The sequence below is a fragment of the Manis pentadactyla genome, chromosome 14, assembly GCF_030020395.1.
Source record: "Manis pentadactyla isolate mManPen7 chromosome 14, mManPen7.hap1, whole genome shotgun sequence".
Taxonomy (NCBI): Eukaryota; Metazoa; Chordata; class Mammalia; order Pholidota; family Manidae; genus Manis; species Manis pentadactyla.
The window spans coordinates 16,932,628-16,959,452 of NC_080032.1; the positions used below are offsets into that span (position 1 = coordinate 16,932,628).

Sequence of the window (26,825 nt, forward strand, 5' to 3'; positions counted from 1 at the left end):
GTTACTCTCCTGTCTCTGGATGCCCGACTCCATCACCCCCTGCCCATCAAGCCTGCCTGTTGCTCTTCCAAAGTTTCCTTCCTAGGGAGGTCAGTTGATGCAAGGTGGGTGGTAGAGCATGAGGTCAGGCAGCTCTGAGCCCAATTTCCCTTTGGAGATTCCCCCACTGGGGGAGAGAATGGGGTCAGGGGGCTTGGAGAGGTCAGGGTTCCCAGTTCCTAGTGCCAGGAGGGGACACAAACCCTTCCAGGCTGGTGCAGACCCTGCCATCTGGAGCCTTCTATGGCTGCCCACCTGAGTTCCATGCTGGCTTTGCCACCAACCAGCTGTGCATCTCTAGGGGTTCAGTGTCATCTGCAAACTGGGAACATGCAACCTCTTTCCCTACAGTCGTCAGGAAGAGCAAATGAGGCCATTGGTACTAAGCTCTTAGTACAATGACACATCATCTCAGTTATTGTCATTAATTAATATTAGAGGGATGTCCTCTGTTTGCAAACTAGCCTGGCCCTACCTTGATTTAATGCAACTAGATCTTCAGTAGGCACCACTCTGAGCCACACAGGTCCTGGGCCAGGACCAGGGAGGCTGAGATCAACCAGACACATCCCTTGCTCCTGAGGAGGTCGTGTCATTGAGCACAGTGAGCCAGCACAGATCAGCCTGCAGGCACCTCACCCAGGGATGGGCTGGGCTACATGGGGTTCTGCCACCTACAAAACTGTCTGCAGATTTCAGGGTGGTCAGAAGTCTAAGAGGCAAACAGGGATGGCAAGTGGGCAGAGAGAAACTTGGACGGTGCCCTTCCTCCCAAGCCGTGGAATCTGTCTTCCCCTGTTCCCACCCCCATGTTTATTCCTGGGAGCCTCTCTTTAGTGTTCATCATTTTCTCCCTAGTTTTCTAGTCTTTAAGGAACATGTCCTGAAGAGATTGTTTGCTTCCTAAGATCCCTTATCTTATCCCTGTTTCCACATTCCCAGAGCCATGCCCAGGGCGTGAGCCAGAGAAAGCAGTCAACAAGTGCTCACTCATGGCCGGAGGGAGGGGGAGGCTGCAGGGACGGAGACCAGCAGTCTGAAAGTCAGCAGGAATCACCAAGAAGACTGTCTTAGTCCGTTTGGGTTGCTGTAACAAGAATACCGTAGACTGGGTGGCTTAAACAGCAGACATTTATTTCCCAGAGTTCTGGAGCCTGAAAATTTTGGATTAAGATGCCAGCAGATCTGGTGTCTGATGGGAACCCCCTTCCTGGTTTACGGATGGCCGTCTTCTCCTTGTATCCCCGCATGGCAGAGTGCAGAGAATGCACGCCCTCTTGTGTCTTTTCTAAGGGCACTAATGCCATCGTGTGGGTGCACCCTCATGACCTAGTCACCAGCCAAAGGCCCCACCTCCTGGTGCCATCCCACCGCAGGTTAGCATTCCAGCATGGGACTCCCGGCCCTCCTCCTGCTAGCGGGCAAAGCTTCCTTGCGAATCTCCCGACTCCCTGCTGTAATATTTAAGAAGAGCCCTTCTTCCTGGTCTGGATGAACCTTCTTCACTTTGGCTTCATTGTTCTTTCTTCAGTTTCTTTTGCTGATTTTTGGCATCTGTCTGAGGCATATATAAAAGCCCACTGTGACTCCGTCCAGTGGACCTCTGCCCCGAGTGATGGGGTAAGACATTGGGGTCCTTGTCAGCAACACTGGAGGGACTTTAGTGAATGTTGGAGCCTTGCGGGCTTGCAGAGAGTGCCCTTAAAATCCAGATCAAGGAGTCTGTCCCAGTAACACTCATCCAAACTCAGGGTGCCCAGTCCATCCATCAATAGACTCTTGGGAGAACCTCAGAACACATCTCCTCCTCAGGGCCAAAGGTCCACTGAGATCCCAATGAATCCATTTGACTCCTTCTTTAGAAGAAGCCAACAACAATAATAGGAGAAAACACAGATCAGAAGTCTTAAATATGGACTGCAAATATGTTTTGCTTGGCCCATGCAAAATAATTATTGTTTTTCCCTGGATTAGTTGCTGACACTTAAAAATCAGGAAATTTCCTATAAAAATCTGAACTTCTGGTTTCTCTTGGAAAAATCAGAAAATCCAGGAACACTGGGGCCACATGCCTGCTTGGCCATACAGGACCAGGGCTGGTAGTAGTCATCCCCTTTAGTTTGGCACATGGTCCACAACAGACCACAATCCCCACCACTCCTGTTGTCTCTCCATTAATGAGGAAGAATACCAGCTGCCACCTAGCACTACATGCACACTGTCCTAATATATTTATGTTAGATATTAATGTTCATGAAAAATTTCCTACATCTGTGTCTCCATGAAAATTAGGAAAATTATGGGTAAACCCAGAGAGCCCCATGTTTTATTTTTCTAACTCGTCTGCTCCATTTGTCTGACTCAAGGTCTTTGAGATTTCATATCCTTGCTCTACATCAAGGATTGGCAAACTATGGTTTGCCAGTCAGATCTGGCCCCCTGAAAGCAACTGGTGCAGCCACTGGGCCAACAGTTCGGCTGTTGCTCTGAAAGGAACTCTACTCCTAGGAATGTACTCCACAAAATTGAAAACAAGTTTTCCAACAAATACTTGTACACAAGCCCTATTCACAATAGTCAAAAGTTGGGAACTACTACCCAAATGTCCAGCAGTGGATGAATGGATAAACAAAATATGATATCCACGCAATGCAATATTATTCAGCCATAAAGAGGAATGAAATACTGACTCTCCATGCTACAATGTGGGTGAACTTCATAAACGTGATGCTGAGTGAAAGAAGCCAGACAAAAAAGGCCACACAGCATGTAAGTCTGTTGATAAGAAATGTTCAGAATAGGTAAATCATTAGAGACAGAAAGTAGATTGGTCATTGCCAGAGGCTGGAAGGGAAGAGAAAATAGGGAATGGCTGCTTTCTAAGCATCCTTTGGGGATTATGAATATTGTTTGGAACTAGACAGAGGTGATGTTTGCAAAACACCGTGACTATGTTAAATGCCACTGAACCATATACTTGAAGATGGTTAATTTTATTTATGTTAATTTCATCTCAATTAAAAAAGAATCTGGCCACTGTCTGTTTTTGTATGGCCCACAGGCTAAGAATGTGTTTTTTGCATTTTTAAATAAATGAAAAAATAAAAAAAGACTAATATTTAATGACATGAATATTATATAAAACTAACTTTAGTGTTTATCGGAAAACAGCCATCCATGCTCCTTCATTTGCGTATTGTCTGTGACTGCTTCTGCATTACAGTGGCAGAGCTGAATAGTTGTGACGGACTGTATGGCCCACAAAGTCTAAAATATTTACTATTGGTACTTAACTGACAAGTTTCCTGACCTCTGCTCTAGATCCTTCTTGGCCAGGAAGTTAGCTGGAAGTCAGATCCAAGAATTGAGAGATTGGAGTGGTTGGTGGGCTCCTGCCTGGAGGCAGAAGTTCCCTTGACGTTAGTGTCCTGGGGCTGCTCTAACAGAGTGCCGCAGATGGGTGGTTTGAAACAACGGACATTTGTTCCCTCCTGGTGCTGGAGCTAGAAGTCTGAAGTCAAGCTGTGGCAGGCCATGCTCCCTCTGCTGGCTCTCAGGGAGGATCCTTCCTCGCCCCTTCCTGGTTCTTGGTGGGGGCCAGCAGTCCTTGGTGTGCCTTGCCTTGCAGGTGCACCTCTCCAGTCTGCCTCTGTCCTTATGTGACATTCTCCTGTGTGTGGTGCCATGTCCTACTCCCTCTGTGTCTGTGTGTCCATTTTCCCTTGTAGGTCTTCGGATTAGGATCCTTGCTAACCCATTATGACCTCTCCTCTTAACTAGATTACATCTGCAAAGACCCTATTTCCAAATAAGGTCATATTCTGAGATTCCGGGTAGATACGGATTTTGGGGAGACACTGTCCGACCCAGTGTATTAGACACCCCCAAGATCTTTGCTTCTAAATGAGTGAATAGAGACTCTTCGTGCCTTACCTGACGCACTCTGAGGCTGAGTAAGTGGAAGTAAGTGGAGAGGGATATTAATTAAATGCTAAATTAGATATTAATTAAGCACCTTCTACATGCTAGCCACCATTCTAAGTGCTGGTCAATCCTCTGAAGAACCAGAGAGACACAAAAAGATTAAGTAAGAACTCAGGCAGTTTTACCTCTGACAGGTAGCAGAGCCAGATGCCAGCGCAGGCGGCACGACCCCAGGGCCTTATTCAATCTGACAGCCACCTTGCAGTGTTGCTGTTTAAATTCTCATATTGCAGGTAAATAAGTAAATGATCTCAGCAAGGGCAGAAGCTCGGCCAGGGCCAAAGCTGAGCTGTGAACTCAGGGAGCAGGACCTTGCAATTTCCGGCACACAGGAGTACCCCTGCCCGCAACCCCATCCCTTTAACATCTCCATTTCTTCCTTACATGGGCAGAGAAAGTCTTTTTTGCCTGCCTTTACTCAAGGGTAATATGTAGGGATAAAGAAGCCAGCAGATGCAAACAGAGTCACCTGGAGGCTTTGAGTGGGGCTCCGAAACCCTGGGCTGGCTCCGAGCATTCACCCATGAAAACCCCTTTCAGCCTTTAGAGAATCAAGGTCCTATTGACAAATGCAAAGATGTTGCATGTGCTTGAAGGCTGCGCTGCTGCTCCAAGGTAAAAGGCATAGATCAGGCTGGTGAATGTGCTTTCCCAGAGTTCATCAATCCTGCCTTTGTTTTGTGCATAAGTGAGAATGATCACATTGAACACATCCATCAATAGGTTCTGTCCCTTCTACAAGAATAGGAGCATCAGGTACAGGAGACGGAGGGCATGGTTCAGGGGTGCATTCACAGCCAAGCTCCATGGAGAATGGGGGCAGGTGTCAGAGCACAGAGGCTCTGAAAATGCATCTGATTGCACCCACACCCATCCATCATGCCCAGATTTGGCACCTCTTCCTTTCCCACCAACTATCAATCACATGGCTTTTGAAAAACCTAAGAAGATTGCCCCTTAGGATTTGCTTTGCTGAGCCTGAGAATTGGGAACCTGGGACTGCTTCGTGAATTTATGTTTTCCTCTTTGATATTTGCAATCAGACTGCCTTTGAGCCTTGGCCCTGAGTGCCTTCAGTGGCTCACTCATTCCTCAATGATTAACCAGGGTTGGCCGTTCTGTCCTTAGTGACTGGGCTGAATCACAGCACCTGGAAGCAGTGGTGTCTCTGAGAACTTGGGGAAACTTTGAGGAGACAGTGAGTCATCTGGCTGGTAGGACTTGTGGCTGCTGGACTGACTTCGCAATGCCTGCAGGAGTGACAGGTTTAGGCAACCCGTCCCAAGCCCCATGCTCACTATTCAGCGCACACCCTTGATAAATATGTGGGACCACAGTGTTTGGGCTCTTGCATTAGGTGATTTCATTCTTCTTGTGCATGCTTGGTGTCTCTGAGCTAGAGTAATGGTTCTAGCTCCCCCACCCCAGGGACCCTTGGCAATGTTTGCAGACATTTTTGTCACAGCGGGAGGAGTGGGGTGCTGCTGGCATCTGGTGGGCAGGGCCAGGGAGGTTGCTCAACAGGCTATAAGGCACAGGACAGCTCTCTCAATAAAGACTGATCCAGCACCAAGTGTCATTTGAACCGAGGTCAGGAAACCCTGATTTAGAACTGTCCTTCTCCAAGTGCAGTTCCCAAACTTACAGCAGTGTCGAAGTCCCTGGGAACTCATTAGATGTGCAAATTCTTGGTTCCCTGCCCCAGACTCAGTGAATTAGCAAGTCTAGAGTCCAGATATCAGTATTTTACAAGCGCTCCAGGTGATTCTGATGCATAACTTTTGAGTTACTGACCTAGAGCAATTAGTGTTTTAAAATGTCAAGAGAGGCAGTTGGTACCCAGATCTCATTACATGGCAGAGATGCTCTTCTGACTTCGGAGTCTACCTTCTCAATCCTGTGTGAAGCTGTGTCAGATTACAAATAGCTAACCCTCTACATCAGGGCCCAGTGTCAGTCTGAGAGGCCGAATAATTTTCTAGGTTAATTAAAGCACTGCTAAATGACCATTAGAGGGGTGAGGGCACTGTGGGCTTTTCTGGATGCACCTTCCCTGTGGGCTTGGTAGATTAAATTACTTGATTCCAGGAAGGGTGGGGTGTTGATTTTATGGGATGTTGAATCTTATTCACAGATATTACCATGCCGTCCCATCGCTTCGGGCTGGTAGGTGGATAAACCGACACCCCCCCTGCTCCACTTACTAGCTGTGTTGGGCAAATTTACTGAACTTCCCTAATCTGCAATTTTCTCTTCTGTGAAATGGGATATAGTCCTGATCTTTCCAGCTGCTGTGAGGATCCTCTAAATGAAATTTCAGGCTGGTAGGTGGATAAATAGATTTTTTTTTCCCCCTCCACTTACTAGCTGTGTTGGGCAAATTACTGAAGGTCTGTGAACTGCAATTTTCTCTTCTTTGAAATGGGATATAGTCCTGATATATTCTGCTGCTGTGAGGATCCTTTAAAAGCCTAATAAAGGCCCATCTATGCTTTTCTTTGAAGAAAGAATTGGTCACATGACTATATTAGTTTCCTATTGCTGCTGAAACAAATCATCATAAATTTAGCAGCTTAAAACCACACAAATGTATTCTGTTACAGTTGAGGAGGTCCGAAGTCCAAACTGAGTCTAAGGGGGCTAAAAGCAAGGTGCTGGCAGGGCTGATTCCTTCTGGAAGCTCCAGAGGAGCTCTATTTCCTTCCCTTTTCCAGCTTCCAGAGGCAGCCCTCATTCCATGGCTCATGACCTGCAGCACCTCCCCTATTCTCCCTTAGCTCCCATCCCAGCCACCTCACTGCGTTCCTTTAATTTTCTTGCTTCCCTTTTATAAGGATCCTTGTGACTACATGTAGGGCCTGCTGGGATAGCCCAGGATGGTCTCCCATCTCAAGCTCCTTGATTTAATGCCATCTGCAATATCCCTTTTTCCCTGTAAAGTCACACTCACCGTTCAAGGCATTAGGACATGGGTATCTTTGGGGGACTTCAGCCTACTAATGCCTTCATCCTTTCAGGCTGCTATCATAAAAATATTGCAGATTGAGTGGCTTACACAATGAACAGTTTATTTCTCACAGTTCTGGAGGCTTGGAAGTCCAAGGTCAAGGCAACAGCAGATTTGGTATCTGGTGAGAGCCCATTTCCTAATTCACAGATGACTGTCTTCTCATTATGTTCTCACCTGGTGGAAGGGGCAAGGGAGCTCTCTGGGGTCTCTTTCATAAAGGAACAAATCCCATTCATGAGGGTTCCATTCTCATGACCTCACCACCTCCCAAAGGCCCCACCTTCAGATATCAAACCCCTGGGGATTAGGTTTCAACATACAAATTTTAGGGGGATATAAACATCCAGTCCATAACACACAGTGATTGAAGTCACTGGCAACTCTATAAATAAAATCCTTTGCAGGAGACCCAACAGCGAAAAGGCCCTGCCACTAGATTTGGTGACAGGGTGATGTGTGGGTACTGTTGTTCCTTAGGGTTGATGGCAGGTGGGGAGTGGCACATGCCGCCCAGTCATCCTCAGAGCGTCCCCGATGAGCTTGTTAGGTGCAGATTCCCAGGCCCTGCTCCAGGTGTAGCTGAATCAGATTCCCCAGCCACAGAGCCCTGTAATCTGTATTTTCACAAGCTCCAGGTGATTCTGATATATGCTCAAGGTTTTAAAAATAACAGCTTTATTTTAAAAAAGCATAAGCATGATCAGAATCTCCTAGAGCTTGTTCACATACTGTGAAGTTTGCCCTTTTAAAACAGTTTATTGGTTTTTAGTATATTCACAGTTGTGCAACCATTACCACTAATTAATTCCAGGGCATTTTCATCACCCCAAAAAGAAACCTCGCACCCACTAGCTGTCACTCTCTATTGTCCCTCCCAGTGTCCCCTGGGGGCACTGATACCCACTGCTTCAGGTTAATGTCTCTCTGCCCTCTGACCCATTAGGGGTTGGGCTAGTTTCCCTCTTGGAGGGTCTACTTCCTTCCTTCTCCCCAGGTTCTTGGGGGTGAGGGTTTTCTGTACCCCAATACTGGTGACATTTCTCCTCATTAACCAGTGCCCTGGTACAGCAGGGGTCCCCTGCCTCAGTGACCTTCACCTTCACAGCTGCCACATCAGGACCAGGACCCGCCACATCTCCGTCCCCCGTGGGAATGCTTTCAAGTGTGGGCACCCCATCTTAACCTTGGAATATGACCCTTCACAAGGCTGTCTCTGCCGTGTCTGCAAACCACAGACAATGTGACACCTCTTTGGACGCCACTCTGAGCATCGGGGAACTGAGAGAGGGGGAAATCTATTGCCTGAAGTTCACACCCGAGGAGGCCTGGTGTCGGGCTGGGGTCTCTCGCAGCAAGCCAACCTGGTCTGTCCCCACCGAACCCTATTCCATGGAATGACTCTGTGTGGGGAACTTCTCAGCAGCCCTTTGTTCTACGGACTATTAACTTCCACTGAACATTAACTACAGGGCAGCTGCATAATTAAAAGACATCACATTTTCATTGGGGAAGAATTTCAGCTCAGGCAACTCTGAATGGCTCTGATTTAAGATCCATAAACTCAGTTCAAGGCAATAAATATGTAAGTAATTGATGATGGAGTGTGTGAGGAACTTAAGACCCATCCATCACACCCAGGCAAGCACGGGCTATGGATGTGCTCAGAACAGGATGATCGGAGAGGAATAAATAGCCAGAAGGACCTAGACAGCTCTGCCTTCTGCATAACTCACTGCTGCTTCTCCAAGCATTGTGGCCTCTTTCCCAAAAGAGACTCTTCCCAAGGTTTTGTCCTCTCAGGCCAGGGAGAAGGGCTGCTAAGGAAAGCTGAAAACAAGCCTCTGATGGCTCAAGGGGAAAGCCACCTTTTATTGCACACCTACTATGAGCCACGCACTTACTTCACATGCCCGTGCATGGTCCTTAGGGGAACTCTGCAAGATGGGTCTATCACTCCCCTTTTACAGAGGAGTTCTCAAGAGGGGAAGGCAATGGGCAGAATCAGGATTTCGACTCAGGTCTACACCTATAAATGAATTCCATCTTGTCTCTCTGCCTCGTAGGCAAAAGAATATGCAGTCAACAGCCACGTCTTTTCGACCACTTCTGGGTCCCGGTGTCAGGCCCAGCTTGCAAGATCCCAGTCTGTGGTCTGCATGCCCACCGCCTCCCCCTGTCCCATGCCTGTCACTGATACTGCTGTTTCTGCTGGTTTATTCCAACGTGAGACCTTTTACAATCAAAATTGATGGAGCCCAGGACTGGCTGTTTTTCTCCCTTCACAGAGACGTTTGTGGTGATGGCAGCGTGGGGCCTGTCTGTCAACTCTTGTTTTGTCCTCATTTAAGCCCAAGCCAGGCACTCAGCCAGCCTCTTGCCATTACCATTTTCCTTCAGGTCAAGGAGACAGGTCCTCTGTGTGGTCAGAGGTGGTGCTGCATTGCCAGCCAGGCCCACAGCTTCTCTGGGTCTTCCCACTGCCTCTCCTTATGTCCAGGGCATCTCTCCCAGGAAGGGGGCACAGGAAGGCACCCCGCCAACTCTGCTTGTAGTCTCTCCTCCTTCCTGCAGATCTGGAGAGACCACAGTGCTCACAAGTGAGGTGCTGCAGCTAAGGAGATCTAAGTTCAAATCCTAGAAGGACATTTTCCTTACGTGACCTCTGAGCCTCAGTTTCCCCATTTGCAAAATGGGATCATTAGTCCCTAACTCACAGGATGGGTTGTTCATTTGTTCACTTATTCAATAAATATTTCTGGAAGTGCTGCTCTGTGCCCATCGTGATGCTCATTGCTGACAATACAGGCAGGGATGAAAGAGACATGGCTGTTTTACTCAGTGAGCTGACACGTGGAAAACACTTAGGCCAGGGGTCCCCAAATTTGCCTGGGTATTTGTATTCCCTGGAGACCTTTTATAATTTGCAAAGCTAGGCCATACCCAGAGCAATTAAATGAAGGGTCGGCAAACTTCTTATGGAAGAGCCAGATAGTAAGTATTTTAGACTTTGGGGGGTGTTCAGCCTCTGCTGTGGCTACTCAGCTCCGCCCTTACTGTGCAAAGCAGCTGTAGACAATGGGTGTGGCCAGGGGCCAGAAGAATTTTGTTTACAAAAACAGACCATGGGTTCTGGGCTGGAGTCTGCTGATCTCTGAATTAAATCATAGTTCAGGGGCAGAGCACAGGCACAGATGATTCCCGTGTGCTGAGGGTTTGGGGCACTACTGGCTTAGGCAATGCCTGGCCACTGTCAGCTGTCATCATTACTACTGTGCTGCGGCTCAGAGAAGCTAAGCAACTTGCCAGTTAGGGGCAGAACCAGGATGGTGACCCTGGGCTTGCTAACTCCCAGAGCCATTCTTTAGATCACTCTACTTCTCTGCTTTAAGCTCTCAGAGCCTCAGTTTCTTCATCTGTAAAATGGGATCAATAGTAGACCTCCCTGACATGGTTGCTAAGGGGACCAAATGTGAAAAGTGACACAAATTCCAAATCTGCCCTCCGGAAGGACTCTGCCAGTGGCACCCCATTGTAAGCCAAAGTCAGAAAGAATTGAAAACATTCCTGGGGTCCCAACCCCAGGGACTGGGGAAACACAGGGCCCTGGACAGATGGGCACGTGGGGAGAGCTTTGAGAGAGGAAGTGATGGGCTCCATTTTTGGGCAGATGGGCTTCCTTTGGTCCACTGCCCCAGCTGAGGTCCCAGCCTCAGGTCAGAGCCTGGGACTCAGGTCAGGGCTCCTGGCTTCCTGGGACACGTGACTAGCCCAGGCCCTGTAGGGTGTGAAGAAGTAAAGTTCTCATTCAGAGGGTTGGGCTGCTGGCTTATTTTTGCTGGAGTTAGCAAGGAAAACCTTCACCTCTCAGTTCTAAGCCAGCTCTGCATGAGACCCTGTCCACATAAAGATGTGGACAGCACCTACTCTCCAGGAGCTGGTGGTCGGGGGTGGTGGTGGTGAGAACAGATACAGAAGCAGAGTCTCTCCTTGTAATGAGGTGAATGGCCTGGAGTGGTTAGCACAGGATGCTGTGGGAGGGGCCCAGCAGGGGTGTCACTCCTTGTGCATTCAGGGAGGGCTTCCTGGAGGAGCCATGCCTGAGCTGGATCTTGGAGGAGGGGTTGGCACGAGGCAGGCTAAGAGAAGTGCGAGGGGCTGCAAGCATGTTCTAGACAGAGAATCAGCATCTTTGAAGGTGGGAGGTACAAGACAGAGATTAATGGTGTGAATGTGATTTGGGGAGGGTCAGGTGGGGAATAGGGGACAGCAATGGGGTCACAGGCGTATTTGAGCCCAGGACTGGCCCTTAATGCTGTCCTGTTGCTTTTTCAGAACACAGGGCATTTCTTCCTCTTTAGCCTGGGATCAGCATATTCTGCCCCATCTGACTTTGATTCTAAATATGCTTCTATATGTACATATGGTTCTACAACAGAGATGATGATTTTGGATAAACCAACGCCATTCTCAGGATCGTATTTAAGGATGCACCCCTCCCCCATACCCCAGAAGCACCACACATATTTCCTTAATGATAATGTATTTCCAGAGCACTTCCCAAATAAACCAAAGTGGATCCATTATCCTAATGAGATTCTTCTGGATTTCTAGATAAGATTTTGATTTCCTTTTTTGTATTTTAATCTTATTGCATAAACTGATTTTTGACATTTCAAGATGATCTCCCTCCTCTTTCCAGATCCTCACATAAAATTATATCAAGGGGAAATTTGAGGGGAAGGTTTGGGGTAGGGGTACGAGAGGAAGAAGGATTTTCTAATAGGTCTCATATTTAGAATCATAGGAAGATGGATCATTAATACCATGCACCCCTCCAATCCGTGGGACTGTTTTCATGGAATTAGGGGCCCACTGCCTTACTTTCTTTGTCCTGTCCCCACCGTGAGCCCCCACTGTTCCCACACCCCCCTGGACGCATACCAGACCTTCTGTTAACATCCTGGATTCTCATCTATCATCCCCATAAGGGAGATAATCGCTCACACGGCACCCAGGTCTCCCATTGTTTGGTTACGAGGTTAAAAATCCCTGATACACTTTAATAAATTCAACAGTGAGCACATTATAAAATGTAATTAAATGCCTCAGCCATCTTCTCTTTCTTTACCAGCAGTGAAATTTAATTGAGGCCATTTGAGGGGGCTGAAATAAATCACAGGTGATGACTCTAAGATTCACGTTTCTCCCCGGCAAAGAAAGCGATGTTACCCCGTCCACACATTTGATTTATGGGGAATTTGGGGATCCCAGCTTGGCACTTACTTGCCAGGACTCAGACAAGCGGGGGCGATGGTCTTTTAAAAGGGTAAAATGATTCTGGCGGGGAATATTAGAATAAATACATTCTGGCTTCCCCACTAGATCTTGAAGGTGCTTCTGATGAGGCTTCACCATTTCTTAAAATTTGTCACCAGGCCTGGGGCCAGGGGGAACTTGGATTGTGGCTTTCTGCAATGTTCTTCCCTCACATTCTCAGCACATTGCTGCCTCTTGCCCCACACATCAGCCCTCTGGTTGTTCTGTGTCACTATTTGCTCCAGGCCCTTGCTTCTCACCTGGCTTACCAAGGTAGGCTTCTACCTGGAGACACTCCCACGGGGGCACTTTCTCACTCTCCCCCTTGGCCCTGACCAGCACAGTCCACCCCATCCAGTTGTAACTTACACATCCTCAAGGTCTTCACTGTGCTTTGATAGAATGACAGCTGAGTAATTGTATTAATTAGCCCAGACAGAAGCTAATTGTCCTCTCCCTCTGCCTTGGCCAGCTGACATGGATTTCAGCAGTGGCACGTCATCAGAGACACTGCCTCAGCACAGGTCATTCTACCAGGAGACCGTGAAGTCTAGAAAGCATATAGGCTCAAGGCCGGACTGGAATGGATTGTAACCTTGTCTGGACCACTACTGGTCCTGCTGTGCCTTGCTTCTCTCTTCTGAAAAGTGGGCATTGACACCACACACCCACAGTCTGCTAGGAGTAGGTGAGCAGAGGGATGGCACCAAACGGTCATGCATGTTTTGGCTTGGAGAATGTAGACCATTTGTCCAAGGATTCCCACCATGTACATGGCAGAAAGGGGTCCACAACTCAGGTCTCCTGGCTTCAAAGAAAAAATCTTCTACAGTGTATATGTATGCCAAACCATCATGTTGTATATGTTAGATATCTTACGATTTTGTCAATTTTACCTCTATAAAGCTGGAGAGAAAAAAGAAGATAAAAATCTCTTTTGCCAATTTAATTGATTTAGAGCTGTGAGTTACACAGCTCTAAATCAAGGGTTGACATATTTTTTCTATAAAGGGCCAAATAGTAAATAGTTTTGGCTTTGTGGGCCATACCATTTCTGTCACAGTTACTCAACTCTGCTGTCATAGTGCAGAAGCAGTCATAGACACTATGTAAATGAGTGGGTGAACCTGTGTGCCAGTCAACTTTATTTACAAAAGCAGGTGACAGGCTGGACTTGGCCTGAGGGTCATAGTTTGCCAACTCCCATTCTAAATCATAGTCCATGGACAGTTTTGTCATGTTACAACTGGTATGTTAATTCTAAAGGCAGAGTGATGATGACAGTAACAAAAACAATAATAACAATAATATGCCAGGCACTCAGTTGAGCCCTTTTCCAATTATACTATCCAACTTCAACTTCCTAACAATCCTTTGAGGGAGATATTACGACTCCCTTTTTATAGGGACCAAACTGAGCATAGAGAGGTGAAATTGTCCAAGGTCTCAGATCTAATAGGTGGCAGAGCTGATCTGTGAACAGGTCTGATCACTCCCAAGTCCCACGCTCTCTCTCACACTCCACGGGGAAGGCTGATGACCTGGAGGCCCTTCTCATTCATAAAAAAATATTCTGCTCTGTCTCCAAAGCATGTCTACATTCAAGGCCTTGTCACTAGGTCAAACCCCACGTACACGTGGATCGGTTTGGCCTTTATACCTCCATTCCTGCCATGTCCCTATTTCTAGGGGGGTGGCTCTGCCATTACCCTTGATTCTGCCTCAGTGCCATGGAATCCCAAAGTGTCTCCTCTGAGTGGTCTCCTCCACCCAGAGCGAATAGCACTAGCCCTGCTCAGCCCCCTCTTCTCTTATCATTGGCAGTTCCTTCTGCTGTATTTCTTCCCCCTGACATAGCACCCAGGCTGTCTCCTTTAGACACTGGTGGTTCCCCAGATGCCTCCGTAGCCATCAGGGGCCCCAGATGATGAACTTTGGATCTTGAGAAATGGGTCACACTTGTCTCAGGGAGAATATCATGTGCAAATACAGGAAGAAAGTTGATTTGGCCTTGAAGCACCACTGAACCATAACCTCTAGAGATAGCACATTATTAAAATATTTTTAGATCTGATATATTTGTATTGGATATTAAAACAAGTAGAGTTTTCCCTGATTTGTGAATTATGTCATGAACAGCTTTAGTCAAGGATTGGTTGGCACCTTGGATAAATCAGTGGGAATTTTAGCTGGTGACTGGCCTGTAGCCCCCCCAAAAAGGTCAATGTCTAGGTTTTATTAATTTCTATGTCTATGGCCTGGAGAATTTGCTACTTGCTTTGAATGCAGCACCATTGTTAGGTTCTTGCTCAGTCTGCCATGTCCCTGGGCTGGAAGCTTGGACCTTTCATTTCATTTGTGACATTTCTGATGGTGAGCTCTGGGATTTGACTATTTTTGCTGAAACTCCAGCTCTGCCCACCTAAAACAGAGTTATGGGGATTAAGTGAAATAATACATCTAAAACACTTAATCTGGCATGCAGTAGGTGCTCAATAAATGTTAGCCGTTACTATTATGGTATTATGTGCTCTGAGATCTTTATCTCTGTGGAAATACTTAAGGATAGGATTCCTCCTCTTCTATTCAAGAGGGTTTAGAGATTCAGAGACTGCAATAGACAGTTTCTTGTGATCCTTCCAACTCTAGGACTGTGTGATTTAAAGAATCATTTTTAAATTTATCTCAGAAGGAGACATAGTATAGCAGGTAGCATGGTGTAGGGGTGGAGAGCAAGGCTTTAGTTTTATAGGAAACTGAGTTCAACTCTGAAGTCTACCAGATATTAGCTTTAGGGCTTTGAACAATTAAGTTATTCTTGTTTTCCTTACCTCTACACTAGGGATTCAACCTCATAGGGTTGTTAGGATTAAATGAAGATGTGACTCCAAGAGGCACGTCCCCATCTTGGATCCATATAGTAGATAAGACTGGGCATTGCTCGCTTGCCAGGCAGTACACTGACTACTTAGGGGTGCGGACTTTTTTTACTGGGGGCTGCAGGTGGGATCATGACAGCTCAAGTGGGGAAGGTCTGGGCTGGGAGATAAATGGCCTTGTATGGGTCAGGGCTGATGCTTTGGATACTGGTGGGGGCGTGGGGAGTTGGAAGGTGGGTGGTTCACCTGGGGTGGGGGACTCCTATTTTTGTCAGAACCTTGTGGGCTATTCTTCCCTCCACCACCAGAGGGAGCTCTTAAATTTGTGAGCCCACCCCGGCCCCGACGACTCCCCCCCCAACCCCAATTCCCCAACCCTCACACAGCATCCTGCCTCTCTTTTAATGTACTTCTAGGTTCCTGGTGCCTTAAAACAAACCCAAAGGCCTGTACTTTGTTATTTCCCCCATGGAATGTGTCACGGTGTGAAATTACCGTAGGCTTTTATTTGTTTGCTCACTTGCTTTCTGACGTCCCCTTTAGACTCTAGGCTCAGAAAACTTGATTATCCTGGTCACCAAGTGCCCAATTCCTAAAACCGTACGGGACACGAGAGGTGCCGTGTGAGTTTCCTAGGGCTGCTGTAGCAAATTACCATAAACTCGGTGGTTTACAACAACACAAATGTGTTCTTTTGGAGTTCTGGAGGCCAGGAATCCAAACTCAGTCTCTTGGGGCTGAAGTCAAGGTGTCAGCAGGGCCGGCTCCTCCTGGAGGCTGCAGGGAGAATCCTGTCTCTTGCCTTTTCCAGCCTCTGGAGGCTGTCCCATTCCTTGGCTGTTGGTCCCTTTCCATCCTCAAAGCCAGTCACACCTCCTTCTCTAACTCTGACCCTCTGCCTCTCTCTTTGCACGTACAAGGACCCCTAGAATGACATGGGGCCTTCCTGGGCAATCCCGCATCATCTCCTCACCTCAGGATCCTTCATTTAATCACATCTGCAAAATCTTTTTGCCTTTCAGCCTCTGGAATTAGGATGTAGGTACCTTTGTGATGGGTGATGGGCATTATTCTGCTCAACAAAATATTTATTGAATAAGCCTGAGGGACAGAAGGAATGAATGACATCCTTGGACATCATCTTCCAGGCCTCTGTGGCCCTTCCCTGGGCTTGAGAGGGTTGATGCTTATCATTTCCTTGGCTTTTCCCAGGCAGAGAGGTAGGAGGCAAGGACGGTTCAGGCTGGGTTGAACTCCATGTATCTGCAGGACAGTCTGGATTAGAAGCATCCAGTTTGTTCTGGTCTGTGGTTCAAATCCCACCTCAGTTTCTTACTAGCTATAGGCCGTTGCTTATGGCTCCTAAGCCTGAGTGTTCCCGTCTGGGACATGGGGACAAAATTGGCTGTTGTTTGTTGGTTGAGCCCCAGCTATAGGGCCTGAATTTAAAACTGCAGTCCTGGCCTTTACTTGCTGTGTGACCTTGGACAAATGGCATAATTTCTTGATTTCCTTGTTGGTGAAATGGGGCCGGTCCTAGGACTGCTAATTACATGCATGCATACAATACACCTCAGTATAGGGATTAAATGAGATGATAGATGTATAGGGCTTATTTGGCAGTAGTGCTTGGCACATGACAACACAACAAAAAGCATATCTATTGTTATTTTTCTTATTATTTTCTGATTCGTATTCTTATTGCTTTTCTTTCTATTCTTTTTCCTCTTCTTCCTTTGCTTTATGTTCCATTCTTATCTGGTGTCTCTGTCTGACATGTTTTTAAGTGTTTTTCCCATGCCTGGTTCCTCTGTTAGCCTGAGTTCCGTTGCCCCAGGTCAGAGCCCAAGCTTTTCATTTTAAAGCTCTACATAATGTGAATGCTTTTTTAATGTTGGTTCCTTCTGTTGAGGCATCTGTTTGTCTACCTGGCTGCTAAGGGCTCCTGGTTTATCCCTTCCTATATACAGAGGCACTTACGACATCGGGGCCTATGGAAGGGAGAAGAGCCCCTTTTCCCCCAAGCGTGTTCCCTGTCCGCACACTGGAGATGGAAATGTCTGAGAAGGAATGTCTGTCATTCCACCCCTGGGACCAGAGGGCCCAGGGATGCACACAATTCTACCTCCATGTCTGCCTGACTTGTTATCAGAAAATTAGAGTAGAAAAGAAGCTTTTGTTCAGTTATGGAGACATCTTAATAGGCGCTTTGATTGTTAAGCAGAAGTTTCTGTATCAGTTTAATTGCTGTAAATGCTGTTTGCCTTCTCTGTTATGATAAGGCCTGCATTTTCATAGATTTCACCCCCTTCCCTTTAAACAGTTTTCCTTTGCTTTAAGGCTTGAGTTGGCAAATTTAATGAAATCCAAATGAAGAAAGTATGGAGAGGTTCTCAAAGTTCAAGTCTTTACACCCACGTACGAAGCCTTGTGGAGGTTATTATTGCTTGAGACTAATGATGCTGCAGCCGCTTAATGTAATTGACAGAATTCACCCTTCAACCAGATATTCGAAAATGAAACCAAACTACTGAACTTAATTACTTCTACTTTTTTGAGAAGGTGCTGTAATTGAGAATAACAGAATAACTAGGATATGAATCTAACAGGGAGATGTCCTTATTACAAAAGAGTATTTGTTCTCTGCTAACTTGAGCCTCAGAAGTACCATCTCAGTTTTTTTGTGGGGTTTTGGGAGGGGAGGAAGCTAGAGAAGAGAAAAACATTTGGATCAGGGATTCTTGGCACACCCTTGGCACAACTGACATTTGGGTCTGGTTACTCCGTTGATGGGGCGGGGGCTGTCCTGTACACTGTACGGTGCTGAGTAGCATCCTTGGCCTCTACCCACTCAATGCCAGTAGCATCTCCCCACCCCACCCCGCCCAGAGTGACAAGCAAAGATATCTCCAGATACTGCCAAACATCCCCTGGGAGGGTAAAATTGTTCTGGTTGAGAACACTTGGGTAAGGGCTTTTGGAGGACTTGTGAGCAATTGCAGAGTTACTTCTTGAGGTTCTTCTAGAGCCTTGCTGTGTGACTTTTAGCAAGTTCCTTCCCCTCTCTGACCTGCTTTATTTTCCTTTGTAGGGAATGATGGGGACACTGACTGCATGGAGGCCTAGCTTCTATGCATGAACTGCACAGCATAATGTCTAACACATACTGAGTGATCAATAAACCCACTGTTTCTATGATAATAATTTTGGATTCAGCAAACAAGTATTAAGTACTTACTTTGCCCCAGGCACTGTGCTATGAGGCACTGGTGCAAAGATGAATATGTGGTCCCTGTCTTTGCAGGAGTGACAAATCCATGCATACTTGCTGGTACTGCCTTACTCTTCACCTATGGCAGGCACTGCTAATCAATCTCAGTACTCTTTCCTGTCAAGCTTCAGAATCCTTCTCAACACACCTTTCTAGACAGCCACTACCAATATCCCTTGAGATGAGACCCATTTGGCACCCCTAGTTTTGTAGATTCCCCATGAGGAGGCTGGGATCGGGCACATCTCCCTCCCAAATCTGATTTCAGTCCCCAAAGGAGATAGGAATGGAAAGAATGTTCTTTCTCTTTCTCTCTCTTTTAAATTGTTTTTCTTTCTTCTCTCTTGTTCCCTCAGAAACTCAAACATAGTAAAATGGGTTTGGGCTTGATGACATTTAGTTTTTAGTTAAACTAGAGGAAATTCCACTAGCTGTGCATCTGACTGATATATCCTGCTGTCTGTCTCCTGGGTTTTTCTCTGCTCTTTGAGGCTTGAAAAATCATTAGCTTTCCTAGAAAGGGTCCTAGCTTTAGAAGGGCAGAAATGGGTTGCTGAAAATAGCTTTCAGATGGCTGCCGACTCTGTCGTTGGAAGAGAGGAGTGAATGGGTGGGGGGTTAAATGCTGCTTGGTCAGTTCAGACACACCCAGCTCCCTGGTGAGCATGCCACTCCACAACAATTGCTGTGAAAAACGAGGTGGTGGGTGCAGCTCTGAAAACAGGGAGCTGGTCCCACCCACCCGGCCTGCAAAATGAGAGCAAGTGTGTGGGTCACCACTGGCTTCTTCTCTCCCCAGCTGGAGGAGATGTTGCAAACAGCACTAGTTCATTTCTGCTGTGTTTCACACCTCTCTGGGGCCTTCCAGGTCTGTGGGGAGGGTGGTGCTGGCAGTCGGGTAGTGGAATGAAGGTGGAGGCTGGTGCTCAGGGTCTGTGGAAGAAGTCCCAGAACTCAGGCAGTGGTGGAGCGATAGTGGAGGTTGCCGGGATTTGGCCTAGGGCATGAAAGAAAAGACCAGATGGAGACAGGCACCCAGTCTGAAATCTGTGTGGTTTATTTCTTCATCATTCCCATTCATTCATACATCCTTCTACCTACCAGTCATTCCTACCCAACTACCACCCATACATCCCTCCATCCATCCACCTACCAACCCATCCAACTACCTACCTGTGTGTTCATCTACCTCTTCATCTGCCCATCCACCGACCTGTCCATCCATCCATCCATCCATCCATCCATCCATCCATCCATCCACCCACTCATCCATCCACTCATCAGTCCATCCTCTTACTCTAGCATGAGTTTAGATGGTACATGGTTGGACATATTTTAAATAGTTAATTACCTATAATATGCAGAAACCGACTAGTTTTCTTTATAGAGTTTGCTTTTAAAATAAATATATTAAAAAAACAAAAGGAAAAGAGTCAGCTTAAAATAGTAAGTAAATAATTTTATGGGTTGTACAGCACATGACAAAAATAAGGGAAGTGGCATTTGCATGACTGGCATTTGGAATCTACTGCATTAGAACTTGGCATGCAGAGGCACGTCTTCTTGATTCCCTCAAGCCTTCTGTGCAGCCTCCGAGGTGTATGTATGACCTTGCACAGATGATTCCTCTCTGCAAGCCTCAGTTTCCTTATCTATAAGGGGATGCTATCAAGCTTGTTAGCTGACAGTGTTGTTTGAGGATGTAACGAGTGAAGGCATGTGAGTCATTTAGCACATGCCTGGCACACACTGAGTACTCTGTAAATGGAAGCAGGGTTCAGTTATATTCTTTCTGTAGCTGGTTTCTTTCAAGACACTCCGTTGGCTGCCCTGCCCAGGGAACCTTGTGAATCAGGGAAATACACAAAGCAGAGTGCCGCTTAAGCCTGGCGATGGTGGTCAGTGTCCTTCCTGAGGCCAGCGAGCCTCCCTCTTCCTCCTGGGGCTTGGCAGGAGCCCACCACAGCCGCTGACCCTCTGTGTAACAGGCCCTTCTCCTCTTCCTTTCTTGCAGACACACTGTCAGTGCCACGCTGGTCCCCGCAGATCCCTCGCAGAGACCTCGGCAACTCCATCAAGCACAGGTAGGCTGGGTCCTGTGTGCGGGGGGCCTACCTCCCGGCCCAGCGAGGACTGGGCACTCTGGCCACCAGGGCGGGGGACAGCTGGGGACCTGTTTTTCTCCAGCTCTGATGTCACCATGCCCCTCTCTCTCTGCTGGGCTAAACTGGGATGTGGTAGCTGGGGACTGCGATGTCTGCTTCTTATTAGCCTGACCTTATAAAATTAGCACGTAATTGCTAAAAGCCAGGGCTTTGGAGTCAGACCGACCTGTGTTTCAGTCCCAGCTGGTAAAGCTTTGCAGCCTTGAGAGAAGTTACTTAACCTCTCTGAGGCTTAATTTTCTCAGGTGATTCTGCCTACCCAGAGTATGGGCATGAGGATTAAATGAGGTAGTATTTGTAAAGTGCTAAGCAAAGGGCCTGGCACATACTATAACTCCGTAAATGGTATCGTTGTCAAGAGAAATGCTTTACATCCTAATTTTGGGCCTCCCCCACAGAAGACACAGATTGCAGGCTGAACTCAGAGAGACTCACTGCCTGCTGATGGGTCAGTCCAGAGCTCTGCACAGAACAACCTTCCCAGGGGAGCACCTGCTCTCAGGAGGGGATTTCTACCTTCTAGTCATCTCTTACAAGAATTCTTTAACTTTCCAGGTTCCAGTTTACACATTTTATCTCATTATCCTCAGTCTCACAAACTCTGGGGTAAATAGTGCAAGTGTGGTCATGTCCAGTTGACAGACAGAGAAACTAAGGCCCTGGCTAATTAAGTGGAGGGAGTATAAGCCAATCGACCTCAGCCTTTGGTGCTCTTTGGCCTCCGCTATGGAGAGTTTTCTTTGCTCCGAGGCCTCTGAACTCACTGATTTGTTCACTCATTCGATGCATCCTTTCCACTGGAATTTGTAGGGAATTTCTGTGTGAGCATTTTGCAGCGCTGAGCAAGATGTAAGGCCTGCGTCCTTGGGGAGCTCGCGGTCTAGTGGAGGGTTAGATGGTTAACAAGAGACCGTGACAGAACAGAGGGATCAGGGCTGTAAGGGGGGCAATACCAGGGGCAGACACTTCCCCATAGCTGGGGGCGAGGTGGGAACGAGCACTCTCGGAATGGCATCTCGTCAACAGTGTTGGAAAGAAATATGTTGACAGTGCAAGTTGTTAAAACTCAAACGAGAAAACGGTGGAGGAAGCAGTGTGAAACACGTGATAGACACGTCAGTGGTCAAGGCAGTCAGATGCAGAAAGGCGTCAGAAAAGAAGGGCCTCTTGTTGTTAGCTTCCCGCCGCCGCCGGCCCAGCTCTGTCCCTGGCCCAGCTCCGTGCCTGGCCCAGCGTGGCTCCTGGTTGGCCCCAGCCCCTGGCCCAGCTCCGCCCCAGGATAGGCCCCGCCCCTGGCTCAGCCCCACCCCCTAGCCGCCTTGACCTTGGGCTCAACTGTGTGCCCAGACTCTTGCACCCTAACGTTAGGCTTGGTGATAACTTCAGATTAAAATGCTGGTGCCCAGAGACGGGAAAGGACCCGATGGTCTTGGGCATCAGGAACACCTTAGAGGAGCTGGGACTGGGATGCCCTGTTACTCTCAGTCTCACCCTGTGTTTCTGCCCAGTCTCCAGGCCAGGAAGGAGAAATCCAAACTCATCCTGGTCCTGGTGAAGAAGTGAAATTAAAAATCCCATCCCGTACTTAGAGTCATCTGAGCCAGAGCTGGGGATGAGGTTGAGCTGACCCCAGGACAGGGGAGGGCCGGAAAGGAAAGGCCCACCCAGGGGGCTCACCCTGCCTGCTCGCTGTTCCGTGTGCAGGCTGGTTCACCATGCCTACAGCTGCCAAACCTTGCAAAGTAGACCCTGCCAGACTCGCTGGTCTGTGGAAGGGGCAGAAAGGAGCTTCACCAACCCCCCAGCCTTAACCTGGAGAGGGAGTCTTCTTAGCTGTAAGAGCCTCTGTTCAGAATATTGCCGTTTGCTTAATATGGAGGCTTTGGGCCGTGGCTCATTCCGTTTGGAGAGTGACTGACCCAAATCAGGCAAGATGGTGCAGCAGAGGGATGCAACCTTGCCCTCAAAATTCTCAAGCACCAAGTTACATAATCACTTAGGATTTTCATTTTGACACTCCAAGGCGGTAGAGATTAGATACAACTCCTGCTGAAAGTGACAAAAATTGAAAATGAAAATTAACTCTGACCTGGCAATCTTCAATACTTTTCTTCTGGGCCCAGCCCTGCTGCTGCTTGGTATCTCATGGGGAAGAAGCACCCTGGCAGATAAAGGGGGCCCAGGAAGTTAATCTAATGCCCCTGTTCCAGCTGGCTGATAGCTGCCCATCGGAGGCCTCCAAACTCACTTGTGTTTGCAGCAAGTGGTGGTGGATGGGAGGGAGATGAGCTGATGGTCTGAAAGACTTTCACTTTAGGGGACTTCCTCTGCTACTAAAGTTCACAGTCTCAGCTTTTTGGGGACAGGTCCTCTTTTAAGCTCCCCAGGTGACATGACAAACGGTGTTGGGGAAAGGCTCAGCTGGATTCCTGGGAGGCCCCCGCTTGCTTTGTGGTTCTCTGGGCACAGTTCCAGCTCCATCCATAGCATTGTCCTAGAACAGAACTTGTCATATGTTGGTTGAACAAATGAATGACTGTCATGAATGTTCAGGTAATAATACAGTCGCAACCCAGTTCAGGGAGCGCTTACTATGTGTCAGGCACCATGTGAAGCCCTTGACGTGCATGACCTCGTTTAATCCTCCCAACACCCTGGAAGTTGACGCTGTTATTAATCCCCACTTTACAGATGGGGAGACTAAGGCTCTGGTGGTTTAAGTGACTTGATTAAGTCACAGATCTCAGAGAAGGGGGAAATGGAATCCAGGGCTCACAGTGGTTCCTCTCAGTATCCTCTCAGTGGTTCATCCTGGGAGAGATAGGTCAGTCACCTTCCCTTGAACATTTCAAGTTCAAGACGCTGCCCTTGAACATTTCAAGTTCAAGACGCTGCCCTTGAACATTTTCTGTCTCTTTCCACAGGTTTTCCACCAAGTACTGGATGTCTCAAACATGCACAGTCTGTGGGAAAGGAATGCTTTTTGGCCTCAAGTGTAAAAACTGCAAGTAAGTGGCTGTCCCTGGACATGTCTTTTCACAGCATCTGATGTCAGTTAGAGCCACCTGGGCTCTGTGACAGTTGATGGGAGTGGGGTTTCTGGACTCTCAGGAGAGGTGTTTGCTCCATTTTTCAGAAATGTGTCTTACATTAACCTCTGCCTTTTGATAAGGGGTCAAGAAGAGCAATTCTGGGTAGGAACCAGGGCCGATGGACAGTACTGGACATGAGCAATGTTATCTGCCAAAGCATAGTGTCACCTTGCATTTCACGGCATCTAAGATCAGGGCTGGCAAATTTTACCTCTGGTCAACCAGATAGCAAATATTTCAGTGTTTGCAGGCCACAGGGTCTCTGTTACAACCACACAACTCTGCTGTGTACCTCCAAAGCAGCCATAGACAATATACAAACAAATGGGCGTGACACATTAATTTATTCCAATAAAGCTTTATTGACAACTATGCCATGGGCTAACTTTGGCCCCTCAGCTGTAGTTTCCCAATCCCTGAGTTAGAGTGTGCAAAGTCCCTTTCTCCTTTCTTTGTTGTCTTCTGAAGGAGTGTTAGGATTCTCCCCATTTTACATATGCAAAAACTGAGCCTTAGCCAGGATAATCACCTGCTGAGGTCACACAGCTAGGAAGTGGCAGTCAGGGCATGAACCCTGAGCCCTTAAGTCCTGTGGCATCATGTTGGTCTGGAGTTCTGGTGAGAAGGCCAGAACCCACAGACGTCTGTCTCCCACAGGCACACGTGTCCACCGCAGGGCATGGCTGGCAGAAGGCTGGGAGGTTTGAGGGTCACTGTGATGCCCAGCATGGGCTCCGGAGTCAGGCAAAGGTGGGTTCAAATCTTGGCTCGGTTACTTTCTGGCCATGTGACCTTGAGCAAGTCACCTCACATTTCCGTGCCTAGCATCTTCATCTGCATGAAAGGCTTAATGTTTATGCAGGCAGTGGAGTGAGCATTCAGTCAGTCAACACCAAAGGCCAGAGCACGGTGCCAGGCTCAGGCTTCTGTCCTCTGTCAAAGGTCACAGATGTCTTTCTGCCTGGCCGCCTGCTCTCCTTGCATAAATATGCATGAAATACCTGCTCTGGTCCAATGACTGTAAAATAGTCAACTGTATCTAAGAGTTACAAATCAATGTGCATCTGTTTGCTAATAGGAGCCATTTAGTTTCAAAGACTGTAGGAATCTTTCTGTGCCCTCTAGCCTTGCTCTTCCCTGTCCAGCTCAGGCTGGCCACTCTCATTCGGGCTCCTTCAGGCCTGCCCACATCCCTGCACTGTGGGTAATGAAGTAGGACCAAGTTCCTTCCCTCCTGGAGTTGGGTCGGGGGACTAATTAGTTCCGCCCCTACGGAGCCCTAGGCATCATGGCAGAAGGGGAGCCGGGTGCAGCAGTAATTACCAAGCGTTAGTGTTTGGAGGCCAGGCTGTCAGGTGAGCCCCCAGGATGGAGGCCTCTAGTCTTTCTGACTCAGAGGGGCATGAGGCCAGGCCCTGCGGTCTGTTTTCCCCCCTTACCCCATCTGCTCTGGGGGCCTGTCCTCTCTGTGTGCAGCCACACCACGTTCTGAGGGGAAACAGGGGAAACGGCAGCTTCCACATCCTCACACCTGCAGAGTGGAGGCTTTGAAGTCAGGTAATTAGGTGACAGGCTTGCAGCCTGGAGTCTCTGAGGCTGAGCACTTCCTGAGCTGTTCCAATTTTCAGCACTAGTGGTGGAACTCTGAGGCAGCCTTTGCTCCTGTTCTAGTTCTAGAAGTCAAGAGCAAAGGCCCAGAGCCTGCCCAGGGTTGGGGGAGGAGGCTGGAGGAGGAATGGGGTCTGCGGGAGAGGGGCAGCTTCAGGAAGCATAGACTCTGGAAGCAGCCAGAAACTGAGTTTTGAGTCGCAGCTCCATTGCTGAACTCCCTGTATGAGCTCGGGCAAGAGACTTGTCATCTCAAGGCTCGGTTTCCTTATCTGCAAAGTGGGCATGTTACTAGAGCCTACCGCGGGGCTGTTGGAAGGAGTCCTTGAAATGCCCTTGTTCTGGATGATCATGTTTTATCGAAGAACATCTACCTTCTTATCCATTTTGTGCAAAAATGGCTTCTGCTGTGTAAGAGGCAGAATTCAAACCAAGCCGTGGTTGAACTGTCCTGTCAAGCTCACTAATTTGCTCAGCTCTCAGGAAACTGCTAGAACGGTGAGAGCAGTCTGTAGTTGCTATGAAGTCCTGGCATGCTTCAGGAATTTTGTCATTGTACTTGTGTAACTACAACAGAGTTTAGAGGTATCTCCAGCACATAATTATGAGCATGCATTACTGATGTCACCAGTTGAAGTTTGAACTTAACTCTTGCATGAATCAAATCCTGCAGTTTTTAAATTAATTATAGTGAGGATGGATGGTCATTTATATATGTTTTCAAAGATCGGCAAAATTTTTGTGGGCTGATGGAAGGGTGGGATGAGAGTCAGAAATGGGCAACACACAGACCTCACCGTCAGGAGTTTAGCGGAAGATACACCAATAGAGAAGTTATTTCAGGGCAACTCAAGTGCATGTGTAAAGAGCAGTGACAGGTGAAATTTCAGAGAGATGGCACCAAGAAGGGGAGGCAGCCTCTTAGGAAAAATGGGTGGCACCATTTATTCATTTACACAACTGTTTATTGGGCATCTGCTATGTGCCAGGCAGTGTTCTAGGCACAGGAGAAATAGCAGTGAATAAAACAGACCAAGCCCCTGCCTTCTTGGAACTTACATGCTAGCAAGCAGACAGGAAACAATGTAAATTAGTAAAAGAGGTTACCTGCTCAGATGATGCTAAGTGCTAAAGAGAAGAACAAAGCAGACAGTGGAGATAGGAAGGGCAGGGGAAAAGGCAGCAATTTAAATTAAAGTGCTCAGGGAAGATCTGAGTGGGAACGTTGGAAAAACAGAGTGCCTGACCCAGTCATTTCCTGTTCTCCGAAAGCATCCCAGAGACTTGGATTTGAATCCTCCCTGAAGGCAATGACTTTTTTTTTTATGTCTAGAGCAATCTCACTTCGGTTAGTGCCAGCAGCTCCCTGGCTGACAAGGATTGGATTTGACGCACACTACACCATGCAGGGTCCCTAGACCAACAGCATTAGCGTCACCCAAGAGGGAGCTGGTTAGAAAT

The 26,825-nt window shown here is 47.7% G+C and overlaps 1 protein-coding gene across 1 annotated transcript in view; it reads left to right on the forward strand.

Annotated features, from left to right (window-relative positions):
- KSR2 (kinase suppressor of ras 2) overlaps positions 1-26,825 on the forward strand; it is a 362,570-nt gene that overhangs the window by 251,379 nt on the left and 84,366 nt on the right. The window contains exons 6-7 of the mRNA XM_057491701.1: positions 20,514-20,583; positions 23,589-23,672. Of these exons, the coding sequence (XP_057347684.1) occupies positions 20,514-20,583; positions 23,589-23,672 (154 nt within the window). The remainder of the gene's footprint in view (positions 1-20,513; positions 20,584-23,588; positions 23,673-26,825) is intronic.